The sequence below is a fragment of the Tauraco erythrolophus genome, chromosome Z (assembly GCF_009769465.1).
Source record: "Tauraco erythrolophus isolate bTauEry1 chromosome Z, bTauEry1.pri, whole genome shotgun sequence".
Classification (NCBI taxonomy): domain Eukaryota; kingdom Metazoa; phylum Chordata; class Aves; order Musophagiformes; family Musophagidae; genus Tauraco; species Tauraco erythrolophus.
Window position 1 is genome coordinate 79,132,232 of NC_141496.1, and position 25,904 is coordinate 79,158,135.

Consider the following 25,904-nt stretch of genomic DNA (forward strand, 5'->3'; position numbering starts at 1 on the left):
TTTTGAAAATTTCATCTGGTATGTCTTCTACAGAGCCATGTTAAAAATACCAACAGTAGTAAAAAAACAACAGCTCTTAACATTGCAATCCATTTAATTTTTGGGAAAATGAGTTGTTTTGATTTAATAATCAATTTAATAATTAAAATGCTGTTTCATATCCTTGATACCTTTAATGGAATTTCTGTATGTGTAATTCAGAAACTTACTCCAGAAAAGCCTCACCCTGAAAAATGGCACGCTCAATCTCCAGCACTATTTCGGGGAGAGATTTTTCTAGACTGACAGTAATAAAGTTTTCTGGTGCGCAAGGAGGTTCCAGAGTGTCAAACTGAGACCTGAGAAGTTCAGGTGGCATAAAATGTCCTCTCCTTTTCTCCAGGCGGCTAGCAACGATGTCTATAGGCCCATCCAAATGAACAAAGAGGATCTTCAGTGCTGCGTTTTCTCCTAGTTGCTCTCGCTGGTCGCTTTCCATTGCAGATGCTCCACTAACTAATACACGCCTGTACATCTTCTTCAGTGCAGAACAGGCCAGAATTGCATCTTGTCTAGATGAGTCTTCTCTATCAAAAAGGAAAAAAAAAAAAAAACAAACATCCATATGTGGTATAACAAAATGGCTCGTCAGTTCTGCTGAACAAGGGAGACAAGCTCTGGATCCTTGCAGAGGGCAGCCTTGGGAGTACTGGCTATTTTTTTTTTTTTTGTCATTTTGACAGGATTTTGAAACCAAATTTCCAGTGTGGGAAAAGAAGTGATTTGAAAGTGAGGTCAGGCTAGCCAGCCTCCTGGTAAAACCTCCATCTCGGAACCTTCTTTATTAGCCACCGTTCCTTCCTAAACTAAATTCAATTCTAGCACAAGGAAGTGTCACGATCATTTCCTTAATTGCTGAGAACAGCAGCAACAGAATATCTATACAAACTCCCGTCCATTATCTATAAAATTACTATACTAATCTGTCTAGAGAGTAAGTGGCTGCTGAACAGTAAAAAGCTCTGTTCTTCAATACATATGCTGGTATACTTCTAACACTTATTTTTACTGTCTTAGATTTAGCTGTAATGTTACATTTTATGTTTCCTGTAACCATACTCATTGGCAGCACTGCATATATGCCCATTTCAAGTTAAACAAGAGAATGGATGCAGATAAATTATTGCCTTGCACATGTGTATTTTACTGGCAAGGTTTCTTAAAATAAAGCAAGCATTAAACTGTGGGGGTGTGCCTGCTCCACCAAAAAGCAAATCCAGAATTAGTTGTCTCTATGAAGAGAGATTGAAACGTCTGCCTAAGAAAAATACATTCTGTAATCAAATTAAAATTAGGTAAAAACCTATCTAAAAATCATGCTGTGTTTATCAGATACTGGTTCACAGAAAAATAAAAACTTACCACACCTACTATTATCATCTAGGTAAGCCAATACCAGCCTCAGCTACTTGCAAGTACTACTAGTCAAGCATTGGCATTGGGCTTTTTAAAATTATACTTGATTTTGCAAAGTTTCTGGAGCTGGGCAGTGGCCTTGGGCTAACATGTAACATAAAGCAACAGATCCAGCTAACAACCCAGCTAGATAAATTTCTCAGTGAATTAACCCATGCTCACCTGACCTGCACAGGCACGTAACAGCCACTGTGTAAGGCCAGGCTAAGCAGTCCCTGCTCCCCTAGCCTTTCTTCATCTGGGAGACGCTCCAGTCCCTTCATCACCTACGTGCCCCTTCACTGGATGCTCTCCAGTATGTCTATGTCTCTCGTAACAGGGAGCCCAGAACTGGACACGGTACTCCAGGTGTGGCCTCACCAGCACCGAGGAGAGGGGCAGGACCATCTCCCTCAACCTGCTGGTGACACTTTGCCTAACACAGCCCAGGATATTGTTGGCCTGCTTTGCTAGAAGAGCACGTTGCTGGCTCATGTTCGACTTGGGTGTCCACCAAGCGCCCCCAGGTCCTTTTCTGCAAAGCTGCTTTCCAGCTGGGTGCCCTCCACGGTCTGTGCTGGTGCCTGGGTTGTTCTTCCCCACGGTCACGACTCTGCACTTCTTAAGTTGCATGAGGTTCCTGTCAGCCCATTTCTACAGCCTCTCACGGTCCCTCTTGATCAACTCCTTCCAGTCTGGTGTCATCAGCAAACTTGCTGAGGGAAAGCTCTGCCCCATCATTAGATCATTAATGATCACCCAGATCATTAGTGAAGATGTCAAACAGGATGGGACCTAGTACTGATGCCTGGGGTGCACCACTAGTTACCGGCCTCCAGCTAGACTTTGTGCCGCAGATCACCAGCCCTCTGGGCCTGGCTGTTCAGCCAGTTTTCACTCCACCTCTGTCTGCTCATTCAGCTGATACTTCCATCAGCTTCCCTACGAAGATGCTACAGCAGATGCTGTCAAGCAAACTTGACACATATCTTACTCAAACTAATGATATTTTACAAAATTTTATCCTACTGTCATATTCGGTGTATTTTGTGGTTATATCCTTTGTAAGTAGCTACTGTCAGGTTTACTGTCAAACTGGATCCTTGAAATTATTTTTACATAGACAGTAGAAAAACAACTATAATTAGCAACAATTTTCCCAACACTATTATTCAGGGATTATCTCACCTTCAGCAATTATTATGACGGCTCAGATTAGTGAAAACAAAATCGCTTTGCTACCTGCAGAACGTTTTTACACTACTACATCCATTTCTGCTTTGGAATGCAAGGGGGAAAATACTTCTGTTACTTTTTTTGTCTTTAGCTCAAACTCCTTAAAGCTAGATGTTCTCCTACCTCCTTAGGATATCATGCAATACACAAAGCCAGGGCATCCTGTCCTAGAAAGAAAACAAGTTAGTTCAAAATTGTTTATGAAATTGATTTGAAACAATTGCTTCTAACATCTAGAACACTGACTAAAGATGAAAATTAGCATTAAACTGTACAGCAAGTTCAATTTTGATTCTCTTTTTTCCTAACATAGATATGCTACCACTTCTTGGAGGCTAACGAGACATGCTAGGCATGTTATCAATAAGATGTTTTTAGTGGAATGATACTTTTTATATTATAGATACCTACAATTATCTGATGGAAGTAATATGTATTTACGTGTTATATGTACCTTGTAAGCCTTTGAAGGACAGTCAACTTCTCTCTTGCTTTTATTACACAATTTCAATGTTCAGCCCAAATTGTTATTTCTTTTTCCTTATGTCTTGGCATACACACACAACGCTTTGGATTGAAGTTGAGGTTTCCAGGAAAAGACAGATCTAAATTTAGTTGTCTGCAATAACTTAATTCTATCATTTTATGTCAGTGGCAATCACAGATAAACATAGTCATAGCCACAATTTTGCAACACCTTTGCTCAGTAGTTAAGCAAACACTATGCAAGTGGTTGATCAGCTTCTCATTATAAACCTCACTTTAAGTTTTAAGCTCCCACAAACTTTTGTGATACCTATTGAGCACTAAATAATCAGTCCCATTTCGTCTTTCAATGCTGTTACTGCTGGGTGAGCACAACAAATAGTAAATGGACAAATAAATGCCACATTTTCTTTGTTATTTTCATTACAGAATAACTTCCCGCTGGCATTCAAGAATGCCCTCACAATTTTACATGTCTGGTGTTTCACAAGAGATGCTTCCCTCTTGCTGGGCACTACACACCCATGGTTTAGTCATTCAGTTGTGCAGTGCTGCTTTAGGCAACGTACTGGCTTATATGAGCTTCCAAGCACTAGTGAAAGATTAAGTTTTTAACAAGAATCAATAATTTTTTTTTTCAGTCTATGGAGAGTGCTTTGAAGAACTCCTGAGTTCATCTTTATGTTTCTAGAGATTGTCCAGAAAATGTTTAAGAGGTGTAATCTTGTAACTTCTAATTTCTCAAGTCTCTGAATTCATAAGTATTGTAAAACTAAAGCTGATCAATTTCTCTGTTTAGGCTATAGAACAGGCTGAAGGGAAGGAAGCACATTTTAAGTAGGAGCACATAAAACAGAAGATTGTGGAGTAATCACTGCAGTAACTGAAAGTGATGAAACGTACTTCAGCAGAAACATTTGTCTGTCTTTATGTATTTCACCCAAAGAAGCAGCATGTAATCTAAAGCTGCAATACTGGATACTGATGTAGAGGGAGAGATTTCTGACAAATCCTGACTCAGCATCAAATCGTTTGTGAGCTACTAAGCACACTTTGATAAACCTGCTTTTTAATGCAGAATCCCTGATAACACAAAAAGCCTCCCGCTCTTACCAGCTGCAGACAGAAGATAAATTCAGCTTATGCTTACAGTCAGCCGAGTCCACATAAAGCACAACACGATGTGCCAGAGGTTACAAAGATAAACGTGTCGATAATTGTTCTTTCAGGTACCTCATCATTTAGTGGTATCCCTTCTGCCATCTTCTTTTTGTTCTCCGGAGGATGATAATCGTCTGCATCGTAGAATTTCCATCCCAGCTAAAGGAAAAAAAAACAAAACAAAGTAAAATTATGGATCATTCCGTCAAACCAGGTGAGCAAATGAGGATCCCAGAATTTACAAAGACGACACCTAACAAGCTACGCGCCTCTCACACCACCGCATGAATCACCGCTTATGCCACGGCGATTAGCAAAAATTACGAAGTCAGCTCAGTAGCAGCAACAGCCGACGCACCGCGGCACTCGGCGACAGCCGGCGCGGGCGGCCCGGCGCTGGCGACGGCCACCGCAACGCGCCCGGGGGCCGGGCACGCCGAGCGCGATCGCCGCCGCCCGACGGCCACAGCGTGCCCGGCACGGGCAGGGAGCCCTCCCGCCGCGCAGCGCGGACGGGGGCGGCACACCCGCGCGGGAACGCAGCCGTACGTACCTTCGCCGCCAGCCGCGACCCCACCGTGGTCCTGCAGGGAAGCACAGAGAGCGGGTTACAACCCCGCCCCCCGCCCCGCCACCGGCCCTCGGGCAGCGGGCCGAGACCCCGCGCGGTCGCGCTCCGGCGACGGCGAGCCGGAGGCCCCCGCCCGGGGCAGCCGCCGGAGCTCCGCCGCTCTCCCGCCCCGCCGCCCGCCCCGTACCTACTTCCCGCAGCCGCTCACGCCCATCACCACCACCAGCACCATGGCGAGCCCGGCCGCCGCGCAGCTCCGCCGCTCCGCCCGCCCCGCTCCGCTCCAGCCACCCCGGCCCGGCCCTGTGCGCGGCGAGGCGGGGCGGCACGGGACGGGACGGCACCTGGCGCCCGCCCCGGCCCGCCCTCGGCCGCGGGAGGCATGTGCGGGCCCGCCCGCGGGATCCAGGCGGCGCGGAGGGCCGGCCCCCTGGCGGCGGCGGCGCCGCGGGAAGGGGGCGGGGGGAGGCCCTGAAACCGGCTCTTCCTGCCTCGCCCCCGCTTCTCCGCGCGGGTCCTCGGCGCCCGCTTCGCACCCACCGTCTCTGGGACACCGATACACGCGTGTGGTGTCCACCGCGCTTTTGTCCAAGCGGCTTCTCCTTCTGCTGAAGTTACGTGATGTTCTTTGTCCCGAACCCCTCTGGTCCGTAGCTTTTCTGTCCGGCCGGGCGTCTCTTTCCCAGCGATCCCGGGCACTGTATTCACTGTCTGCAGCCTCGGTGACACACGCGGATGAATAGAAATAATAATTTCAGCCATGCGTGTTAAAGCGTGCCTTAATGCCTGTTGCACGCTACTTTCCCCTTTGCTCGTAAAGGTCTACCTTTACAATTCAATTAACCCATTACCCATGCCGTGGCTAACTCTATTTGAGTATTTCTTTTTTTTAAGGATTAATCAAGTCATATTTTTAAATTGTGGACATGCTCTTCGACAGCAAGTGTTCCTGCTATGAGCACGTTGGTATATCTGGGCTGCTGTATAAGGATCAAACGCGGTGGTGCTGCCGACCAGCGTCGATGGACTTTTTGTGAGTGAAGGAGCAGCGTTGGCAGCCTGGTGCGTGCCCTGCCTTCGTGTCAGGCAAGAAAAAGGCTGCTGCTGTCTGTAGACATGTATTTTGAAACATAACCAAGAAAACACCTAGCATTTGTGTTCTGCGTTTTGTTTGTTTTCAGCTGCCTCTCTTAAGATTCATCTTTGCAGGACCGCACCATGTCCTAGGTGGAGAAATTGCTGCCTACAGCTACTGCTGAAAACAGGACTGTGGCATGGTAGTAGCTGGGAATAACAGAAATCCCTGCACGTACAGAAGACTCAGATAATGACAGTCTCCTCACGGGAAAAGCTGCAGCCTAAATAGAGAATATGGATGACAAGAGTGTGCAAGCAGAGCAATGTGAGTTTTTTTCTTTTTTCCTTTTTGCAAGTGTCGTAGTAGGTCTGAGCCTCAGGTGGATGTGTGGAGGGAACAATAATTCTTGAGAGAGATGAGGTAGAGAGAGTCAGAGGAACGGGCACATTTGACGCATGTGGGATGTCCCAAACTTGCACCTCGTGCTCCTGACTGATGGCCTGTGTGGTGGTTTAGCCCAGGGGGCAACTAAAGACCACGAAGCTGCTCACTCATCCTCCCCCACCCCCACGGAATGGAGAAGAGAATTATAGGAGAAAAGGGAAGGAGACTCATGGGTTGAGATAACAATATAATAGGAAATTAAAAGTGATAATGATATGTATGTATGTAATGTATGAATACGTATGTGTGATGATAATAATATATACAAACAAGGGATGCACAGTGTAATTGCTTACCAACAGGTAAGTCCCGACACCACAATCCTAGACAAGTGAGAGGCCCAAAAAGAGGCGGTGGGGGGGAGAGAGAGAACTCCAAGAGACTGAGAGTCTGTGAGAGAGAGCCCTCGGAACAGAGTTCCCAGGAGAGCAAGAGTTCCTCTTCCCAGTCAACCCTCCTTTATATACTGTTCATGATGCTCCATGATATGGAATATGCCATTGGCCAATTTAGCCCTTAATCCTAAGTCTAAATTCAAATCATAAGGGGAGTTGAGGGCCCTCTGTTGCGGCCATGATCCCCCTATCCTGTTGTGCTCCAGCACACTGGCAAAAACACAGAAAGCTGAAAGGTCCTTAATGTCTCAGTGCCGACTATAAACATCAGTGCGCTATCACCATTCTTCTCATTGTGAATGCCAGACCAAATACAAAACACAGAGCTCTTCTAGCCGCTAAAAAGAAAAACTAACACTGTCCCAGTCAAAACCAGGACACCTGTGCGTGAACAGCGAGTTGCCAGTTACTGTAGACACTGTGTGTGTTACCCTTGCACAGGCCACGTGTTGCCATATGTGAATGGTAAAGTTGCTTTGTCCATGCACAGTGCATATGGCAGGGATTTATGGACTTCGGCAGATTAGTCTGAATTGGCACTTCAACTAAACCACCAAATGTCTGGAAATTCTTGTCCAAGGTCCATATATTCCATGTACACACCATTTGCTGGTGGAAGCAGAGGTAACGGCCAATTGAGCTGAGACGTCTTGTAATCCCACCAGAGGGAAGGACTTGGCGGGTACTGAGAAAACGGCAACACTGGCTGGACACCGAAGGTGATCGTATCGTATTGAATGTTTCACTGTCGCTGTGGAAGTCCACTGCTAATGCCTCGGAGGCCACAGTTATCACTGTGGAGTAGTGCGTAGTTAGTATGTTCTTTGGTTACAGGTACTGAGTTGTTCCGCTACAGGGGATAGTGCTAATTGGGAATATACTGATCGAATGTTTCGTGCATGGTCATTATTCTTTGACATAATATAATAGACTTATCCATGTTTAAAAAAACCTGGATTTTCAAAATCATGGTGTTTTTATAATATCTTCTCAAATATGCTGTGGTACAGATTTTGAAATGCTGTACCTTGCTCACTTATCCATGGCTTCAAGCTTCTGCATGAGAAACTGTGGTTCGAAATAATAAAAGAGATCTTAAATGAACATGTTATTAATAATGCTGCTCCATCCAGTTAGTTTTAACTCTTTCCTTCTGCAACTCACCTTCTGATTTCTCTGCTAGCGTAGGGATAGATGGAAGAGTTTTTTTATTTTTCTTTAATTAAAAAAAATAGTTTAATGTGCACTGCCGTAACGAAAGATGTATTGAAATTTGAAAATTTGCTTTTATGGGAAAATATCTACCTGTTTTCATTATATACATTGAATTTCCTCTTTGTTTTTTTCCTGTAAGGAAAGGCTATCTAAGTGATTGCAAAATAAGTAAATTGATTACACTAGACAGAAAAAAAAAAAGCAACACCAAAGCCAAAACTTTACTTAGATAAGAGATCTGATAGTGGTGGTGATTCTTAATGAAATAAATTACATTTGTTTCTTATTTACTAGTGTTTCAAGTTAGCTCCTCCTTTGAAGGAATAGACTTATTAAATGTGCATCGGTTAAGTAGATTATATCACTAGTTTCTGAAATAGAAGTCCTTCTCCAAAATGAAGAAGATATTGAGTCAATCCTAGTTCCTGAAGCTAAAAGGGGTAGTGTGACCTTAGATGAATCAAGCCTTGGAAGAAATTCTCAGAAAGTACATTAAGTCTCCCAGTCTGCATGAAATTTTATTTCCTTCGCAGAGCACTTCAAATAACGTTATGAATGATGGACGCCTTGGATTTTTTTTACTGTTATCTGTCTCTGACCATTTCATTGAGGTTGGAACTGCCTGTATTTCACCTACCTATTACAAGCTTCTTAACAAAGACCAGAACCTTCCAAGTTATTAGGCTACTACTCAAACAGCCCAGTCCTCAAATTACTAACAGACCACAATGATTCCTTTAAGGTGCTCAGTGACTGAGTACGAATTATGCTGTAATAGCAGTATGATTGTGCTAAAGTAATTGAATTTGCCTGTATCTTTTCAATTTCTTGGCTGATTAATTGTGAGGTGGGAGAAAATGTTTCATTCGGATGAGAGCTCTTGGGAGATCCAAATGAACAAACCCAAAAATAACTGTGGTTGCTTTGACCCTGGAAGCATTATCACAATTGCTATGCCCGTTCCCAGAATTAAAACCTTAATTGCACATCACAACAGTCCTTGTGATTTTGTTAACATCAAGAGCAACTGACTACTCCACCTACAGTGCGTACCCAACCGCTTTTGTAACCAGATTATCACAATTTTATCCGGCTTGATTGCTACAAAGCAGAGAAAACACCTGTTTCTCTATTTGACAGCTTTTTTTCATGATGCATAACTTTGCATTTTATAAAAAGTTCCATGCCGGGCTGGTGTGATGTCACCTAACAGCTATTTTATATCGGTGTGTTTGCAGGAAGTCTTGCCAAGAGTTCTCTTTTACTCGAGCCCAGGATAACAAGCCATGAGCACGCACGGACAGAGCTGTCCAGGCAGCAGTGTGCTCTGCAGATGCTGCTGCAGGGAGGGGAAAAGGAGAGGGTGAAAACTAATCAAATTGTACAAACACTGGTGCCTATAGGCAACGTGAACAAGGCAATTATATTCAGACTTCCTTCTTGTGTGGTTCATTTGCTTTGTGCAGATATAACTCATGTTAGTAGTCAACTGGAGACGTGACTGGATAAGACAAAAAGATATGTTTAATTAATTTGTAGATCCAATAAGATATGTGAATCCTTTTGGTTTGAGTTGAATGAGGATTTCCCTTCCAGTCTATCCTAGCCACAGACAAAATAAATGTTTTTTGCACCTAGTGTTTCTTTAATACGTGCAGGAGCTTCATATTAGTCTTTGTCATTTAATAATGTATGTACATCTTAGGAAATTTATTCTGATGCCGTCATTCCATCAAAGACCATTTGCCGTAATTGGCATGGCTGCTTTTTCGCTAGCATTTAAAATTTTTGTTATTTCCAACGTTGGCAAAATACATAACTTGATTCTGAAGCTCTGATGTAGTTGTATAAAAAATCTGTATGGTTTCATGAATTCCAGGGTGCACTCAGATAGCTGAAACAGGAGACAATGGAATGTAAATGCCTTCCGATGTTTTATTTGTTATATTTAATAAGTGAAATGAAAAGATAATGGTGAAGGATGAACAGTCCAGAATTAAAAGGCAAAAAACCTCAAGAATACCTACCAGAAAACCCATCATGTCCTTCTAGCCCCTAAAGAATTTTTCAGATGCTGTATTTTAAAACACTTTTAAAAATTGTGTTTAGTCTATTTTATGGCTTTTCGGAGTATTTTCAGTGTCTTTCTGAGCCTCTCTAGTTTGACTAATTGTCTGATATTGAATTTGAGGAATTCAGTAAAGCTTTATCACCTACTTAAATCATCTGCTTATTTTTAAAGAAGGGTAACATGAAATATGAATGAAATAATCTTACTTTCCTGAATTATTTCTACTTGCTTTTACTGTATCTGCCACCCGCTCCAAGGTAGTAGGAAAAGACTCTTGTATTCAGAATATTGCCAAATTCAAAGTAGACAAAAAACCCATTCTCACTCTAATTCCTGATTGAAACTTATCAAAGTATAATGGTGAACTACTGTAAAACTGCACAGACCTCTCAAGGCTTGCCAGCAACACCCAGCATGATGGATGTGTGTTCCTTAAAAAAGTGAGGGCTCAGATACTTTGGGTAATCTCAGCTTCCTGAACCTTAAGGAGAGAAAGACTGTCTTTCAAGCAGCTAAGGCCCAAACTTATTTAGACTTTTAGGGGTTCAGACTAAATCCTGGATATGTATCGACAGTAAATACAAGTTACAGAGTGTCAGTAAGAAGCGTTCACTGTGAAAAGAATTGCTGAAATAGCCTATGCTGGGGTGTTCCATTAGTCACAGTTAGTCCTCATTATCAAGTAAATCAGCTTCAAATTATGGCTGTGTTAATCAAAACTGTGCCAACAATTTTCAGAATTTGTTCTATGCAATGCAAAGTCCACCAATACACTGTCTGAAATCCTTTCCTTTTGATTGTACAGTAGATACCTGGGGGGTTGAGGTGAACTTAGTACAAACTGGCTCTCTACACCCAACAGGATTTCCCAGTACCGGGAAAAAAATCATCAGTTTGATGAATCTGTGAAGCTTGCAGACATTTGGGATCAGTAAATCAAACTAAAGCTATTATAGGTTTTCAAAACCACATTAAGTATTTGTACTTGCTACTTCATCCTATTTTTTCATACCGAAGTGCAGAGCTTTAGGATATGAGGTTCATGAAAGAAAAAATAAGACTTTCTTATTTTTCCAGTTTACAGTACAAAAAAAAAACTCAAACAGGTAAGAGGAAATGGGAGTGACTTTGACTTTACTTTGTTGCTTCTAAGTGACATAAGTATGTTCTCAGCTTGATTGTGAAGCTGAAGGAATGACGAAATTAACTGAACCTAGCTATAGGTAAAAGGAGAACGCAATGCTTCATACCATATTATAACCTGTACGTGTCCTAGCTCGCTAATTTCCATATAAAGAAGCTTAAGAAAACATTGGTCTAAAAGTTAAATACACATACTTCTAAACACAGGAGCTATTGTTAATTCATTTTTATTTTTCTCGCAGTAGCAAAGGAAATAGTATAATGTGTTTATGCAATGGCTAGTTGACTCACTTTCAAGAAAATTAATGTAGATAAGTGGTGGAAGATTATTTGTCTTTTTACATGGTTGTTAGGTTTTGAAAACATTTTCATTTTATGGGCTATACTTTAACAGTGTAATCCAGAGTAAATCTTTCAATATCAACTCCAGGTTTGCACAAGAATCTTGCCAGATTTATTTGTGTATAAGAAAGCAAAGTCTGTTTTCCCACATAAAAATTTCTCCATCTGACATGACCAAAATCAATGCATTAACATAAAGACTCCGGAGCACTTTTTTAAGTGCTCAAAAAATCAAAATCTGTCTGAAACCTTGAGGTCATAAAATATTTGTCATGTTGAGGGTGTAAAAAAATGGGAAAATTAAAGTGGTTTCAGTCCAGAGTAACAAATAGAGCTGCAGCAGTGTGATTGAAAAGCGACTGTGAAAGTCAAGGGGTTATATCTGATGCTCGGAGCAGAGTCAGGAAAATACATGGATCTTCCTACCCAGGTGTGGAAGGCTGCCGACGTACGTAGCGCTCACGGCGAGTGTGCAGCTACTGCTGGCAGGCCACAGCCACGTGCAGTCTGGAGTAATTTCGCTGTTACTGCGGGGGCAGGCTGGAAACAAAGAGGTATAGGAAGACAATTTTCTTTTCTTTGGTCTCTTCTTAAAGAAGCCAGGCATAGCTAAAGAGGACATCAGGAGAGCTGTACAGTTTCTATTCCAGTCTAAGTGAGACTATAAGTAGCTTCTCCAGGATTACTTTGAAGGCTTCTGGCCTCCCTTGGAAGTACAGGTTCTGCAACAGATTTATTATTTTATCTTCTCATCTTCTATTTGTCTCCTAACACCCAGGATGTAAAGTTAACATACTCTGTATTTCGATATTACTTATGATAGCAACAGGACACACTGATGTAGAACCATTAAGTTTGAAAGCACGCAAAGCTTTAGTGTGATGTAGCTACTCACTGGCTTTGGGAAGTGGCAAAGAGAAAATACATGTATCTTAAAATGCTGCTCCTACAAGTCGGTCATAAGATTCCTATTACTGAGCAGTTACTAATTAATGCTTTTGAAGTGTGCTTTCTTAGTGTCTCTGATGGTTTTTTTTGTTCATTTAGTCCACATCTCTTCCCTCGCTAGCCAAACCTTCATTCTGCAATCACTTATGAACATACTTAGCTCTTACGCCATAGAGCCTCTCATGTGCAAGGAAGTTTGGCAACAAAGGTAATTACAACTTTAAATACTGTCCTTGTTAGCTCTTACGTAATTAAAAGAGCCAGATCAACAAAGAGCAATAGTCCTTACAGTAATTTGGAAACGAATTAATGACAAAAATCAGTTGCTATAAAGAGAGCTGTGTCAGAAACTGAATAATGTTGCATATTATTATTTAAAAATCACCGTGCTAATTATTTCAATAACAGCTTCTGGGTAGAGATTAGATCCAGGCAAGATTAACAAACTTGAAATACCTGTTGTATATGATACACGTTTTTCCTGCACTACTTACTTTGTTCACAAAATGTACCAGGAACCTGACTTACCTCATGTGCAAAGCAGAAGTTTTATTTGCTAGACTTCGCTTTGATTTGTGCAAATTAGACATGGTGTGAAATCTGATTGTTCATACAGACCCCAACTTCGAGGAGCATTCCTGGTTGGAAAAGTGCTTTAAACACATTTGAAGTTAAACAACTATCAGTGCAGACAAAGGAATTCTGTGACGGGAGTATCAAAAATCAGAATAACTCCAAAAGAGAAGAGGGAACTATGGAAACAGCCAAAACTGGTCTAAGCACTTTCAGCTGTTTCAAAGTGCATGTGCAGCAGTGATGGAAACAGGATGTTACTGCAAGCGAATTCTGCCCATCAGCCTCCAAATTCTACCCAGTAACAAGACAGTATAAAAGAACACATGAAATAGGTGTGTGGTGGGGATTATTTCTCTGTGCACTAAGTAACACTTCTGGGATACCGAGAACTCTTCAAGGCCCGGCTCTGAAGAGTTTTCTGGACTGGTCACCTAGGAACTGATGCTAATACAGTTTTTTGTATATTTTATGACTAGTGTTAGTGTTACAGTAAAGATTAACATTTACCTTTGGTTTTATCCTCCCTGAAATGACAAAGTTGAAAAAACTTGACTATTCGGTGTAACATTATCCTGTGTTTTGAGTTGGAGCCTCACTAAACATTCATTTAGATAAACACTACTAAAAAGAGGATCTGTTCAAGTGACAGGTGGGCAATACGTCTTTTCTCCACCTGCCAATGCTGTCTGCAAATATACCTCTACCTACTTAAAAAATTCTTTTAAAAAACTTTTCTGATGGGCAGACGTGCATTGCTATATTCTTTGGCTATGCAAAAACACAGGAGAGCAGAGCTCTGATTTTCAGCTTGATCAGGAGATGTAGAGTATCTGTATTTGGATTACTAAGTCACTGGTGCAGGAACGTTTTTTTAATTCATCGTAGGCTGGGGAGATACATTGATGTGGCGGCCACCCTGCCTTCAGCAAGAGGCAAATCAGGTTCCTGCAGGTACTGAATTAACTGCAGACATCTGAAACCACCAGTTGTGTCACATGTAAAACCTGTTAGTCTTTCAGCGGTGCGAGCTGCAGTGTTTCTCTGGGGCTGTTAACAAGCCTGGAAGCTCACTGCATGGATTGTGTGAAAGCAGCTAGAGAGAACCAGTAGCAAAAGAAGTATTTGGGAACAAACGGTGCTCAGAGGTGAGGAACTCCTTGGAGAGGCAGCATGCCAAACTCTGAGAGAGTACACTGCCTTCTGTAGTTTTTCTGACAGTGGTATTAGAAAAACAAGACTGACTGTATGTTCCCTGAAAAGAGAAGAGTGTACCAAATCGATCCCTACTGGTAAAAACATGTTGGCAAGTCCCAGAACCCAGCAAACCACGATAATCGTCTCACTGACTTTGTACACTCTGAACTGTCAGCTGTCAGCTGACAGTTGCCTTCATGGTAGTTGTCTCATGTGAATTAAAACCAATGTAAAGTTTGCTCCAGTAAGCAACTTTCAAGTGTGGTATTATGCAATATGGTTTAACTTGGACAAATGCTGATTGATCTTTGAGCTTCCAGGTGACATCTGCAGGAAGTTTACTAAGAAGTTTGTGCAGTAAATTCAACCCATCATTCTCCTCTGGAAGGGAGTATTGTAACGTTCTTCCCATACTTACTTCTGAGTCTTTGCAGAGATTGCTAAACTTCAGCAGTTGAAGAAAATGCGTTCTTCTGACTCACCTCTGCTCCCTCGGTGAGCCACGGTTGCAGCTGCCCTCACAACTACACCCAGGGAACCTGGAAGCCAGCAGGACCACCAGCACCATGCAAGGTGTGGTACATCCCTACAGATTTCAATAGAACTTTTTGCTGGGGTGACTGTAGCCAAATATATCACTAATAGCCCTGTATTTCTTACCAGATTTGAAGTGAGAGCACGTTTGGCTCACAATAGAAACTCCCTTTGAAGTACAAACATGAAAATCCCTAGTGCTTTGGTACTGCTGTCAAATAATGCCATATTTTACGGATCTTGTTGCCCTCTCATTCATGCAATGAATATGTGATGTTTTTGTACTGTGTTTGTAATGTAAAAGAAAATAGAAACCCTATGTGAATTAAAGTTTCAGCTTTTGGCTCAACTCTGCCCTCTTTGCAATCAGTAAGACTTCAGCTATTTAAATATTTTTTCTTTGTAAATCATGTATCTTTAAGTACTCTCAGGGTTTGTCAGTACAGTAATAGGCATTATAGAAATATGCATTAATATTTTATATACAGTTTTCAAATTACTGATGTAATATTCAGATGTGAGAGACCTTTTATTTCAAAATGCAAAAGTTCCCTTTTTCCCTACAATTGTTTTTTGCTATCAAGTGAAATAGATTTTTTTCCCTTCCAAATGCTTACTTAAGATTGAAATAAAAGCATTCTGTAGGTGTGGGATATCTCTGTGCACATAATATTTGATGACCTTGTTTGTTTTCATGTTTTGAGTGCTGGCCGGTATGCTCAGCTCTATTCAGTTAGCTCATTGCTAATTTCAGCTTGGCTTCTGGATACATTTTACACAAATACAGTGTGTGTCTCACCAACAATTCCATCGAATAAAACAAAGCACATGCACAAAGATTTGGGGTGTTCATATGAACAAGTTGCCTGCTGAACTGGGTCCTTCAGAAGTCATCCGAATCTTCTGTGTAATAGGACCTCTAGGAACCCAGGAAGCTAGCTTTCCTGTGGACTTTGTGACTTTGAGAGCAAAACTTACCCTTCCCTTTGCTGTCATAAACTGCTTCCTCAAATACTGGTTCCTTGCTAGCTCAGCCCCCACCCTCTGTTCTTTAGGATATGTTTCAGAGTTGTAGATCATAATCCTATTGCAGAAGGCAAGTGAGTCAAATCTGAACTGTACTAGACTTCATTAATTTTAATGAAGTCACTGTTGTTTTCTTGTGGCACTGTGATCTCTTGAGAGTCCTAGCCACAGCTCACTGCTGTATGTGCTGCATGGCCTGGCTGTGAGAACCTCGCCAGGGGCCAGTGCCCAAGGCGATGGGCAGGTATGGGCCTGGGAGAAGGAGGTTATAATGTGTTGTGTGGGGCACTCTTGGAGGGACAATGAATTGTGCTCTACTTATGGCGGAACCCAGTGTCTGACCCACGGCAGGCATGTTTATAGCTGCAGCAGGTGCATTTATGGATTAACCTTTGAGTACTTGGAAATACATATGTGTGTGTGTACTTGCTTAAATTATAAACACTAATTTAAAGAACTGAAGTTGCTTCAGTGATCAGCCACTGGAAGGAAAAACCCCTGACTATTATATTCTGTAGTTCGGCTCCATGCAGAATTATCCAGAAATCAAAGTACTATTCAAGCTCATTAGTGCTCCCTGCTATCCCTGAATCTAAATTCATATCTGACAGCAATTCCTAGGAAGTATAGGCTACTGTCCTTTACCCTATCCAGATGTATTTAGCCGAAAGCAAATTAATTCAGTGAATTAATTAGCACCTCTGCTATGAAGACAGGCTGAGAGAGTTGGGGCTGTTCAGCCTGGAGAAGAGAAGGCTCCGGGGTGATCTCATAGCAGCTTTCCAGTACCTAAAGGGGGCCTACAGGAAAGCTGGAGAGGGACTTTTTACAAGGGCGTGTAGTGACAGGACAAGGGGTAATGGATGTAAACTGAAAGAGGGGAGATATAGGTTAGATATAAGAAAGAAATTCTTTACATTGAGGGTGGTGAGGTACTGGAACAGGTTGCCCGGAGAAGTTGTGGATGCCCCATCCCTGGAGGTGTTCAAGGCCAGGTTGGATGAGGCTTTGGGCAATTTGGTGTAGTGGAGGATTTCCCTGCCCATAGCAGGGGGGTTGGAACTAGATGATCTTTGAGGTCCCTTCCAGCCCTAACCATTCTATGATTCTATGATTCTATGAATAGTTAGATGAAAGAATGGGAATGTGGCTATGGAGAATGCAGCTATTGCACTGAGTGTACAGTCCTGATACCAGATGCACGTCAAGTATGTGCCTACCCACCGGCATTTGTTCCTGCAGCCATAGTTACCTGGCATTGAGCTCTCCCATCAGATCTCCCAAGCCCTGCAGTATGAAGCCAGGTGAGTGCTTGGATAGACCTCTCTAAAATATGCCGTGATCTTGGCAGCAAAAGCAGTAGCTGATAACCTTCCACCAGTTAAGAGTGGAAAGTGTACAAGCAGTGTATTTTTTTTTTATACTCCATCAGCTCAACATTCACTGGTAACTGAATTGAATTTATCTATGTGTTGCTCCGAGTTTTCTAATATTGGTTTCTACTAGTTAATGCTAATTACCTGACTTTTCAGGTGATCTTTCTGAATGCTACCTGCATAAGGATGATTTGGCCTCCAAGTTACGGCACAAAGGGCTGCACTCAGTCAAGCATGGCTGTTGAAATATGTTTGTGGGTTTTTCTGTATCACTTGTAATGGTATGAGACATTTAAGAGACTCCTATTTGCAGGAAATAAAATAAAGGCCTATAATGTGTTTTGAACAAGGATGGGATGGCAGTCCTAATATCTAATGCAAAATCTATCTGATGAATTTTCATTCTGCTGTTCTGACTGGCAGAGTGTTTGCTTTCATTGCCTGTTTTTTTGTTTGTTTGTTTGTTTGTTTGTTTGTTTGTTTTCTATGGGGTGGAGTATTTGGTTTTGATGGTTTAATTTATTTGGTGACTTCAGGTGCAGCCAGGACAAACTCGGTGGAGCAGAGACCCACTCGCAGCCTGTGGAGAAGCCCACGTTAGAGAATAGATGCCTGAGCCTGGAGAGGTTGTGGAGAATGGGACACACGACAAGGTAGAGATGCATCTAAAGCCCGTGGGATGACCCACGCCGGAGCAAGTGGCAACAACTCCCTAAGAATCTGAGACTGTGGTAAGGCCCACACTGGAGCAATCCGATGGGGAAGGATTGCATCCTGCGGGTAGGACTCACGTTGGAGAAGTCTGTGGATTTTTTCTCGTGAGTAGGGGATCCACTGGAGCAAGGGAAAAGGGTGGAAGGACTCCTTTGGGAAAAGGAGCGGCATTAACAACATGGGATGGACTGACCTGCACTCCCCCGTTCCCAGTCCCCCTGCGCCGCTGAGGAGGAAGTAGAGCCAGGAAGAAAAGGAATGGGGGGAGGTGTTTTTTTTTAAGATCTGGCTTTGTTTCTTTTTTTTTTTTTTTTTATCCTCTCAAGTAACTGGTTTTGTTTATCTTTTCAAGTACCTGTTAATAAATTGTTTCGCTTTATTCCCAAGCGGAGTCTGTTTTGCCCGGGACCATGGTTGGTGGGTGCTCCTTCTCTGTTCTTGTCTCGACCCTCAGTCCTTTTATTATATTTTTCTCCTCTCCACTTCACTAGGGAAGGAGTGAGAGAGCGGCTGTGTGGAGTTTAGTTGCTGGATCGGCCTAAACCACGACACCAGGTCACACTTGATGTGTAACAGTCAGTTTGGAGATGCAAATTTTACGCTGCTGTCGTGTAGTTTAACCCGGCCAGCAACTAAAAGCCACGCAGCTGATCCCCCATCCCCAGGGGTTGGGGAAGAGGATCAAAGGGGAGAAAGAAAGAAGACTTGTGGGTTGAGATAAAAACAATTTAATAATTGGAATAAAATAAAAGTAAAAGTAATAATGATAAAAATAATAAAAATTATAATAGTATATGGTAATATTTAACAAAAATAATAATACATACAAATGAGTGATGCACAGTGCAGTCGCTCACCATCTGCTGGCCAATGCCCGGCCTGTCCCCAGCTAGTGATCCAGAAACAGAGAAGTCCTGAAATTGCAATCCCAGAGGAGCGAGAGCCCCAAAGAGAGTGAACTTCCTGGCCAACTCTCATTTATATGCTAAGCATGACATTGCACGATATGGGATATTCCATTGGCCAATTTGGGCCTCAATCCTAAATCTAAGGTCACATCTTAAGCCAGCTATTGTAGGTCCATTGCTCTGGCCGTGTTCCCTCCCAGCTGGTGCTCCTGCACACTGACAAAGCACAGGAAGCTGAAAAGTCCTTCATTTCTTAGCAACAACTATAATTATCAGTGTGTTGTCAACATTTGTCTCATACCAAATCCCATACTGAATCCCAAACACAGCACTATTCTAGCTACTAAGAAGAAAACAATCTCTGTTCCAGATGAAACCAGGACAGGTCATCACTGTGTAACTCTGAGAACTCCTGAGCAGCTCATCTCTCTCCACATGGTCCTAAGAGTAAAACAGAAACCACTCTGACAGTGGTGGACCTTGACCTGCTCCCTAAAGCTTCATCATTGGCTCAGCTCCCTGTTTTAGTTCGCGTTTTGGATGGAGAAAGGCGTGCCGCAGAGACTGAAGGGAAAGGTAAAATATCCAGCTTAGAAAGTAAAGATTCCTTCTCTATTGTAGGCCGGAAACAAATCTGTGTCATCTGAGAGTCAATCCACACGTGGGTTGAAATCCTGCCCCTACTGAGCTCCCATACTGCAGGACTGTAGGACAAAAAATGTTCTTTTATTATTAATGAGTGGGTGTCCACAGCTGGTGTCTTGGCTGATAAGGACCTTCTTCCATACTTTGTGGACTGACTGTGGCTATTGAGGTGAATAATCTCTTTTAAGCACTCACTGGTTTGCTTCGCTATTCCCTATGCAATTGGAAGCATTTATCATTTACGAGAAGCATATACTTAGAGATTTTCTTTTATGTGCCACATTAAAGGGCTTTGCATATTTATTAGCCGATGGCAGTGAGCATTATATACTTCTCATTTGTTTGTGGTTGTCTGTATTTCCTGCTGTTAAGCAGTCCAGCAGAAAGCCAAAGGAAGGGTTTACAGGAGTAGTGGTGCTTCAGCTTTACCATTAGATTTTCAAAAGAATGTTACATTCACACAGAACTGTTTTCATAACATGGAAGTTTACAGGTGATCAAGGACCAATAGGCAAAATGATTGAAATACACCTTGTGTGTGTCTGTCAGTATTTTTTTTTCTCTTCGTAGACTCCCAGTCACATCCCATTTGGCACTGGCTGTTTTTCATTTAACGCCGAAAAAGGAAGTGCCCCTTTTCCGCCACAGTTTTGATGCCTGTTCCAAGGCTGGTCAACTTCAGTGCTTGCTTCCTGCATGGTTTTGCACATGAGCGTATAGCCTTTTGTGGTGGAAAACATGATAGTGATGCCATCGAATGCTGTGTTGTCTTTCCCACTTACACAACAGACGGGATGAGGCTCCTCCTCCCTAACGGACCATTCTTTTTCCCTAAGGAAACAAGTTTCCAAGACTTGCACTCTTACATAAAGTTGCGTTACGTTTCCTCCTGTTTCCTTACAGTGCACCCATCTTCTTTGGTAAATTTCGTGATATACGTGGAACGAAATATACATGTATTTCACAGAGTCCTCCTCCTGCGTCGGGCTGCGCTGGGATACCCCCGAGAGGGGCGGGCGGGCAGCCTGGGGACCTCGCTCCCCGGCGGCAGCTGTGGGGGTGCCCCCCTTTTGAGGGGGACCGGGCTCTCCCACGCGGGTACCAGTCGCCCAGGTGCACTCAAAACCGGGCGAAGCACGCCGTGGCGGGGAAGGCAAACAAACGCGCTGGCCATTTCCCTCTCGGGGCTGCCTTTTTTCCCCCGCCCGGGGGAGCGGAGCCCCGCAGGGAGCCCAGCCGGGGTCGGTGGGGCGGAGGAGCGGGGGGAGTAGGTGAGGGCGGAGAGGTGCCCCCGCGGGCCGGGCCGGGCCGGGTCGTGTCGTGCCGGGGGCGGGCGCAGGATGCTCAGGCCGGCGAGCGGAGCGCAGCCTGACGCAGCGGCGGCCCCAGCCGCGGCGGGCAGGCGGATGGCGGGCGGCGGCGGGGCGCCGCGGGGCTGAGGGGCGGCGCCGCCGCCGTTCCGTTCCGTGCCGTTCCGCGCCGTTCCGCGCCGCGCCGTGCCGTGGTCGGCCGGGCGCCGCTGCAGGCTGGCCCCCTGCGGCTGCCTGCGGGGCGGCGGCGGCGGCGGGCGGGCTGCCGGGATGATCCGGTTCCGGAGCTCCAGCATCAGGTCGCTGAGCCCGGAGATGAAATGCACCGTGCGGCTGCTGGACGACTCCGAGATCTCCTGCCACATCCAGGTGCCGGCGCGGAAAGGGGCGGCGGCGGCGGGGCGGCTCGGCGGGCAGCGGTGCCCCGGCCCGGGGGCGCAGAGCCGGGCCGGGACTCGGGCAGCGGAGCCCCGGCGCGGAGCCGGTCGCAGGGGCCGGGCGGCGGCTCGGCGCGGCCGCGGCGGGAGCTGCCCGCCCGCCCCGTTCCCTTGCGCGGGGCTCCGCGCACCTGCGGCGCGGGCAGCCGCGGCTTCTCCGCCGCCGCCCGGCGCTGCGCCACGGCGTAGCACAGCACGGCGCGGAACCCGCCCGGCGGCTGCCGGAGCCGCAGGGTCCGCCGTGCTCCGGTACCCCCTGCGCGGCACCCCCGCGGGCAGGAGGAGCCCGCTGGGCTGCGGCGCTCCCGCGGAGCGGCGGCCCGGGCGAGGAGGGAGACCCCGGCGGCGCCTGCCCCGTCCCGCGGCGCGGTAACCGGGCGCCCCGGTGGGCACTTTTTGCTGCGGAGGCGGTGTGCCGGGAGGACCTGGTCTCCGGAGCCGGGAAAGCCCTGCCTTGGGAGCAAGGCCCGCGGTGCCGGGAAGGGCTGTTCCGAAGATAGCGGGCAGAGTTCAAAACGAAGTGCGGCTCCCCCTTCCTCTTAATTTAAGGCAAAAGATAACTTACAGAGGGATTTTCAGTGATAGTAGTTGTGCAGCTGGAGAGCAAGCAATTTTACTGTAGTCCCTCTTCCTAATTACTTAGTCCCTTTTTATGCTTCAAGTAATAAGGATAAGGAGGCAAAGAGTAAGGAGGCTGTGGATTTCTGGTGGAGCAGCGATGTTTGTAGTGTGTGCAAGCAGGGGTATTCTAGGTGTCCTGACAAGACCCCAACTGTGATGCTTTGTGGAAGTCTTACAGATTCTTGAACTGCCAGCATTAGAAACCAGGTTACTCACTTTGAAGTTTCCATGGTGTTCATAGAATCACTGAGATGAGCTTGGCATCCAGATCGGAAGGTATGAGTGGTCTTTTAGGAAGCTGTTTGTCGCTCACAAGTTGATCTTTCTATCTCTATGGTAGTATCCACAGCTTTAAATCAAGTTGGTGTTCTATAGAGACCGTAAGTGCCATGAGACGCAAGCTACATTTTTCGCTTGGACCAAATTCTATTTTTTATTAGTTCCAAAGGAGCCATTTAATACTGGAACAGAAAAGAGTAGTTCCAGCTGGAAGAGACCTACAATGATCATCTAGTCCAACTGCCTGACCAATTCAGGTCTGACCAAAATTTAAAACATGGTATTGAGGGCATTTTCCATGTGCCACTGACAGGCATGGGGCATCCACCACCTCTCCAGGAAGCTTGTTCCAGTGTTTCACCACCCTCTCAGTAAAGAAAAGCTTCCTAATGCCCAGTCTAAACCTCCCCTGACTTGCATTGAGCCTGCTGCCGACCAGCACTCCCAGATCCCTTTCTGCAGGGGTGCTCTCCAGCCGCGCCTCTCCCGATTTATGCTTGTGCACTCGTTACATTCCAACAGCATGTAGCCTGGAAGTAACAGGAAATTACTGAAACGTCTTCTACCTGTTATCATTGGAGTGCTCTTGTTAATGAGTAGCATGGTTATGAGATCATAGCTTTAATGGGTGGGAAACAGAATGGCCTTCAGAGTCTTTTCTCAGAGCTTAATGCAAGCTTTGCATGAATTATTTGGCATCTTTAAAAATTAGTCTCTTTAAAGAATGATGAATTTAAAGTCTGAATCTGAGATGGTGTCATTACAGCTCTGTAGATTTATAGTGCTCAACAGATTTACATGTGCTAAGAGGATGCCCTTTGATGCCCACAGGGTAGAAAAAAACAGTCATTACTTTAGGTGTTACGTTGTGCAAGGTGAGGTAATGAGCTCAGAACCAGTTGAATCGAATTGCACCGCTGGGGCTTATTCCACATGTAATGCATGCAGGGGAACAGTGTTTTATGCCACAGTTGAAAACGTTCTATTACGATTCTAAGGGTAATCCTGAAAACTGAATTCTGATCTAAACTCCTCTAGAACTTGTTTTCCTGAGCCTGCACAGTGACAAAAAATATTTAAAAGGTGGGAATGGCTCCTGTTTTTTTTTCCCCCTAGGATTTGTAGGTACTGAAATTCTGAATATGTAAATGCAGATCCTAGCATGAGGAACTACTTCGCTCTTGGTCATTTCAGCAGAAACATGCAATTAGTGATGACGTTTCGTAGTTCTGACTTACCTTTCACTCTTTCCTATGCCACATGCTTTGAACTGCTTAATCCTATTTATAGATAGCTACTCCTTACCTTTCACTGTATGTACGGAGAAGATGTAATTCAGCTGTATAATTTATTTATCCTCTTGTATGTGCACAGCTGTTAAGACACTAGACTAACAAATCCCAGAGCACTCAACTTTTTGTCTTTAGCCTCTCTGTCAGATCTGTATTTGAATTTCATAATGTGGACAAAACTTGCTAGGAGCTTTCATAATGTTACAATTTTATTTTTGAATGAAAAAATAAAAGGGTGCCAGTTAGTCGTATGTATGCATATTGATGCATATTCAGTGGGATGAAATAGCCCAGATGATGTGCTGCTGGGTTAACAGCAGAGATGCCAGGGTTGTGCCAGCTGGAACATGTTGGACAGCTGTGTTTTCATCACTAAGAGGGTAAGAAAGCCTAATTCTACAACACTGAGAAATGCCATCAGAGTCTCTTAAGGACACGGGATGCAGTAAGGAATGGTGACAACTGAAATTCTGGCTGTTCATTTTCAGGGTGAAAGCAGGGGAGATCTACAGCTAGTCTGGATGGTGGTATATGTAGTTGATGATTTGCTGCATTTTAGAGCATAAGTTTTGCCGAACCCTACTTTTTCAAGTATATCTTTCCAGCAATTGGCTTGCACACGTGGGCTAGTATCAGAGACCCCTAGTACCACTTCAGTGCAGAGATATCTGTTAATTAAAGTCCTTGCGGATGCACTGTAGATCTTCAGGCCCTACAAAATGTGCAATCAGAACTGTATGTTACTCAGCTAAAAGCATTGGGAGGTAGTGTTAGGAAAAGTAAGCAGGAGCAGATGTATTTAGGTGCTGCATATGTATATGTGTTTGTTTTTGTTTTTTTTTTCTCCCAGTGTAAATTTCATAGTGTTTAGGCAGGCAAAAAATAATCTTTCTTTTTACTATTAAACTTCTTTCAAAGCAGCGTTTCAGCAAGCCAACAGGCTTGCTTTTGGAAACTACATTTTATATCAAACAGTCTAGTGACAGCATATGGGTTGATGTGGGGAGAATCAGAGATGAATCATGCATTTGCAGATTCCAGCCAACTAGTTATCGAGCTGTGCAGCTGCCATGTAGGTCACCGAGTTGCTTAAGGCTAGGTCTGCAGCTCAAAGGTCGGGATTCAGTGTGTCGTCCTCCTCATCTGAGAGACTTTGTGGCTGAAAATTAGCTGAAGTGGTAACAAACACACGAAAGGGCTGGGACCCGAGGGATGCTTCACTAATTCTTGTGATGACATTTGTTTTCCCATGTTTTTTGTTTGTTTGCAAAGCCTCTCTGGGGGTCATGTGTCGAGCAGTCTTGCAGCAGAAGTAGGGTGAAGTTGTAGTAGCGCAGCTGAAACAGAGAGGTTATGAAAAGCAGCCTGAAGGGCCAGTGACCACTGTCTCTTTCCATGTGCGAGAGGAGAGAGGTGACCTGCTTGTGCAGGCTGCCTGATAAAGCACAGAACCAAGGCTTGAAAGAGGGCAGTGGGGGATCTAGGTCTTCAAAACTACTGGAAGACCTCCTTTCTGGAGATACTAATGAGGTACTTATTTTCTGAGTCATTGACATAATGAGCACTTTACTCCTATTTTTGCAGGCTTCGTGTAAAAACTTCAAGCATCTAATTAACCTTTTAGTAACAATAGCCTAAACATCTGAAATAGTAAAGTTTTTTTGTTTTTTTTTTTTTTGGTCTGGCTTATTCAGTAATATTACATATGCTTATTTCAGTTGTGAGTAAGTTAACCATCAAGGTCTTGTTATGGTAGACTGTTACTCAATATTTAGGTTGAACCCTGGGTTCAGTGGTGCCACAGGCGTGCTCCAAATAAGGCAGGAGGTTTCAGTATACCTTGTTTAACTGAAGTGACTCTCAAGCATGCTACTGTTATTTTAATTTTTTAAAACTGTGTAAGTGTGTATTAGTAACCATTATAACCCTAAACATTAATACAAAATTATAAGCTTACTCTCCAAAAATGCTACATTTAGTGTATTGATTAATTTTTAAATTAATAAAAGTTTTGCTTTCTCCTTGAGCTGTACAGGCCCAGCTGTGCAAAACTGGAGATAAGGCTGGCATGGATGAGGAGCTTATTACTGACCGTGGCAGTGAACTTCGCTGTCTGTGTGTTTATTTGTAGAAATACCATATGACTGGATCCTCTCGTGCCTCAGCCCATATGTAAGATTATGTAGCAATTGGGCCTTTATAATGACACAGGTTTTGCTTCGTATGAGCTTTCCCAAACAGAAATCTGTACCCCCAAAAATATCACTTGGCTACACTACTGATTTTTTTTTGTACGTATCTAAATGGTTATTTGATTACCGCTTAGGGGAATGAACGTGAATTTCTGTGTGTGTCCAGCTTTTTGAGCTTTTTCCTTTTACACTGTCCTGTCTCCTTCTTTTTGTAGCACATTAATGACTGGAAACTTGTTTTCTTCTTTAGTACTTTCTGCTTGATCTGTATCTTGC

General features: G+C 44.0%; 2 protein-coding genes across 2 annotated transcripts in view; one reads left to right on the plus strand and one right to left on the minus strand.

Annotated features, from left to right (window-relative positions):
• Positions 1 to 205: 205 nt before the first annotated feature.
• IDNK (IDNK gluconokinase) lies at positions 206 to 5,120 on the minus strand. The gene is made up of 5 exons (XM_086629745.1): positions 5,080 to 5,120; positions 4,871 to 4,901; positions 4,390 to 4,476; positions 2,794 to 2,837; positions 206 to 566 (listed from the first exon to the last, which is right to left on the minus strand). The coding sequence occupies exons 1-5, from the start codon at positions 5,118 to 5,120 to the stop codon at positions 206 to 208; spliced, it is 564 nt and encodes a 187-aa protein (XP_086485871.1).
• A 15,957-nt stretch (positions 5,121 to 21,077) lies between these two features.
• FRMD3 (FERM domain containing 3) overlaps positions 21,078 to 25,904 on the plus strand; it is a 156,162-nt gene continuing 151,335 nt past the window's right edge. The window contains exon 1 of the mRNA XM_086629910.1: positions 21,078 to 21,176. Within this exon, the coding sequence (XP_086486036.1) occupies positions 21,078 to 21,176 (99 nt within the window). The remainder of the gene's footprint in view (positions 21,177 to 25,904) is intronic.

Bases quoted from the DNA above. Each gene is read 5' to 3' on its own strand.
- IDNK (XM_086629745.1), bottom strand. From the start codon at position 5,120: ATGGTGCTGGTGGTGGTGATGGGCGTGAGCGGCTGCGGGAA. The intron at 2,838-4,389 runs GTACCTGAAAGA...TTTTCTTTCTAG, and splicing joins GGATACCACTAAATGATGAG to GACAGGATGCCCTGGCTTTG. The intron at 567-2,793 runs GTAGGAGAACAT...CCTTTTTGATAG, and splicing joins TTGCATGATATCCTAAGGAG to AGAAGACTCATCTAGACAAG.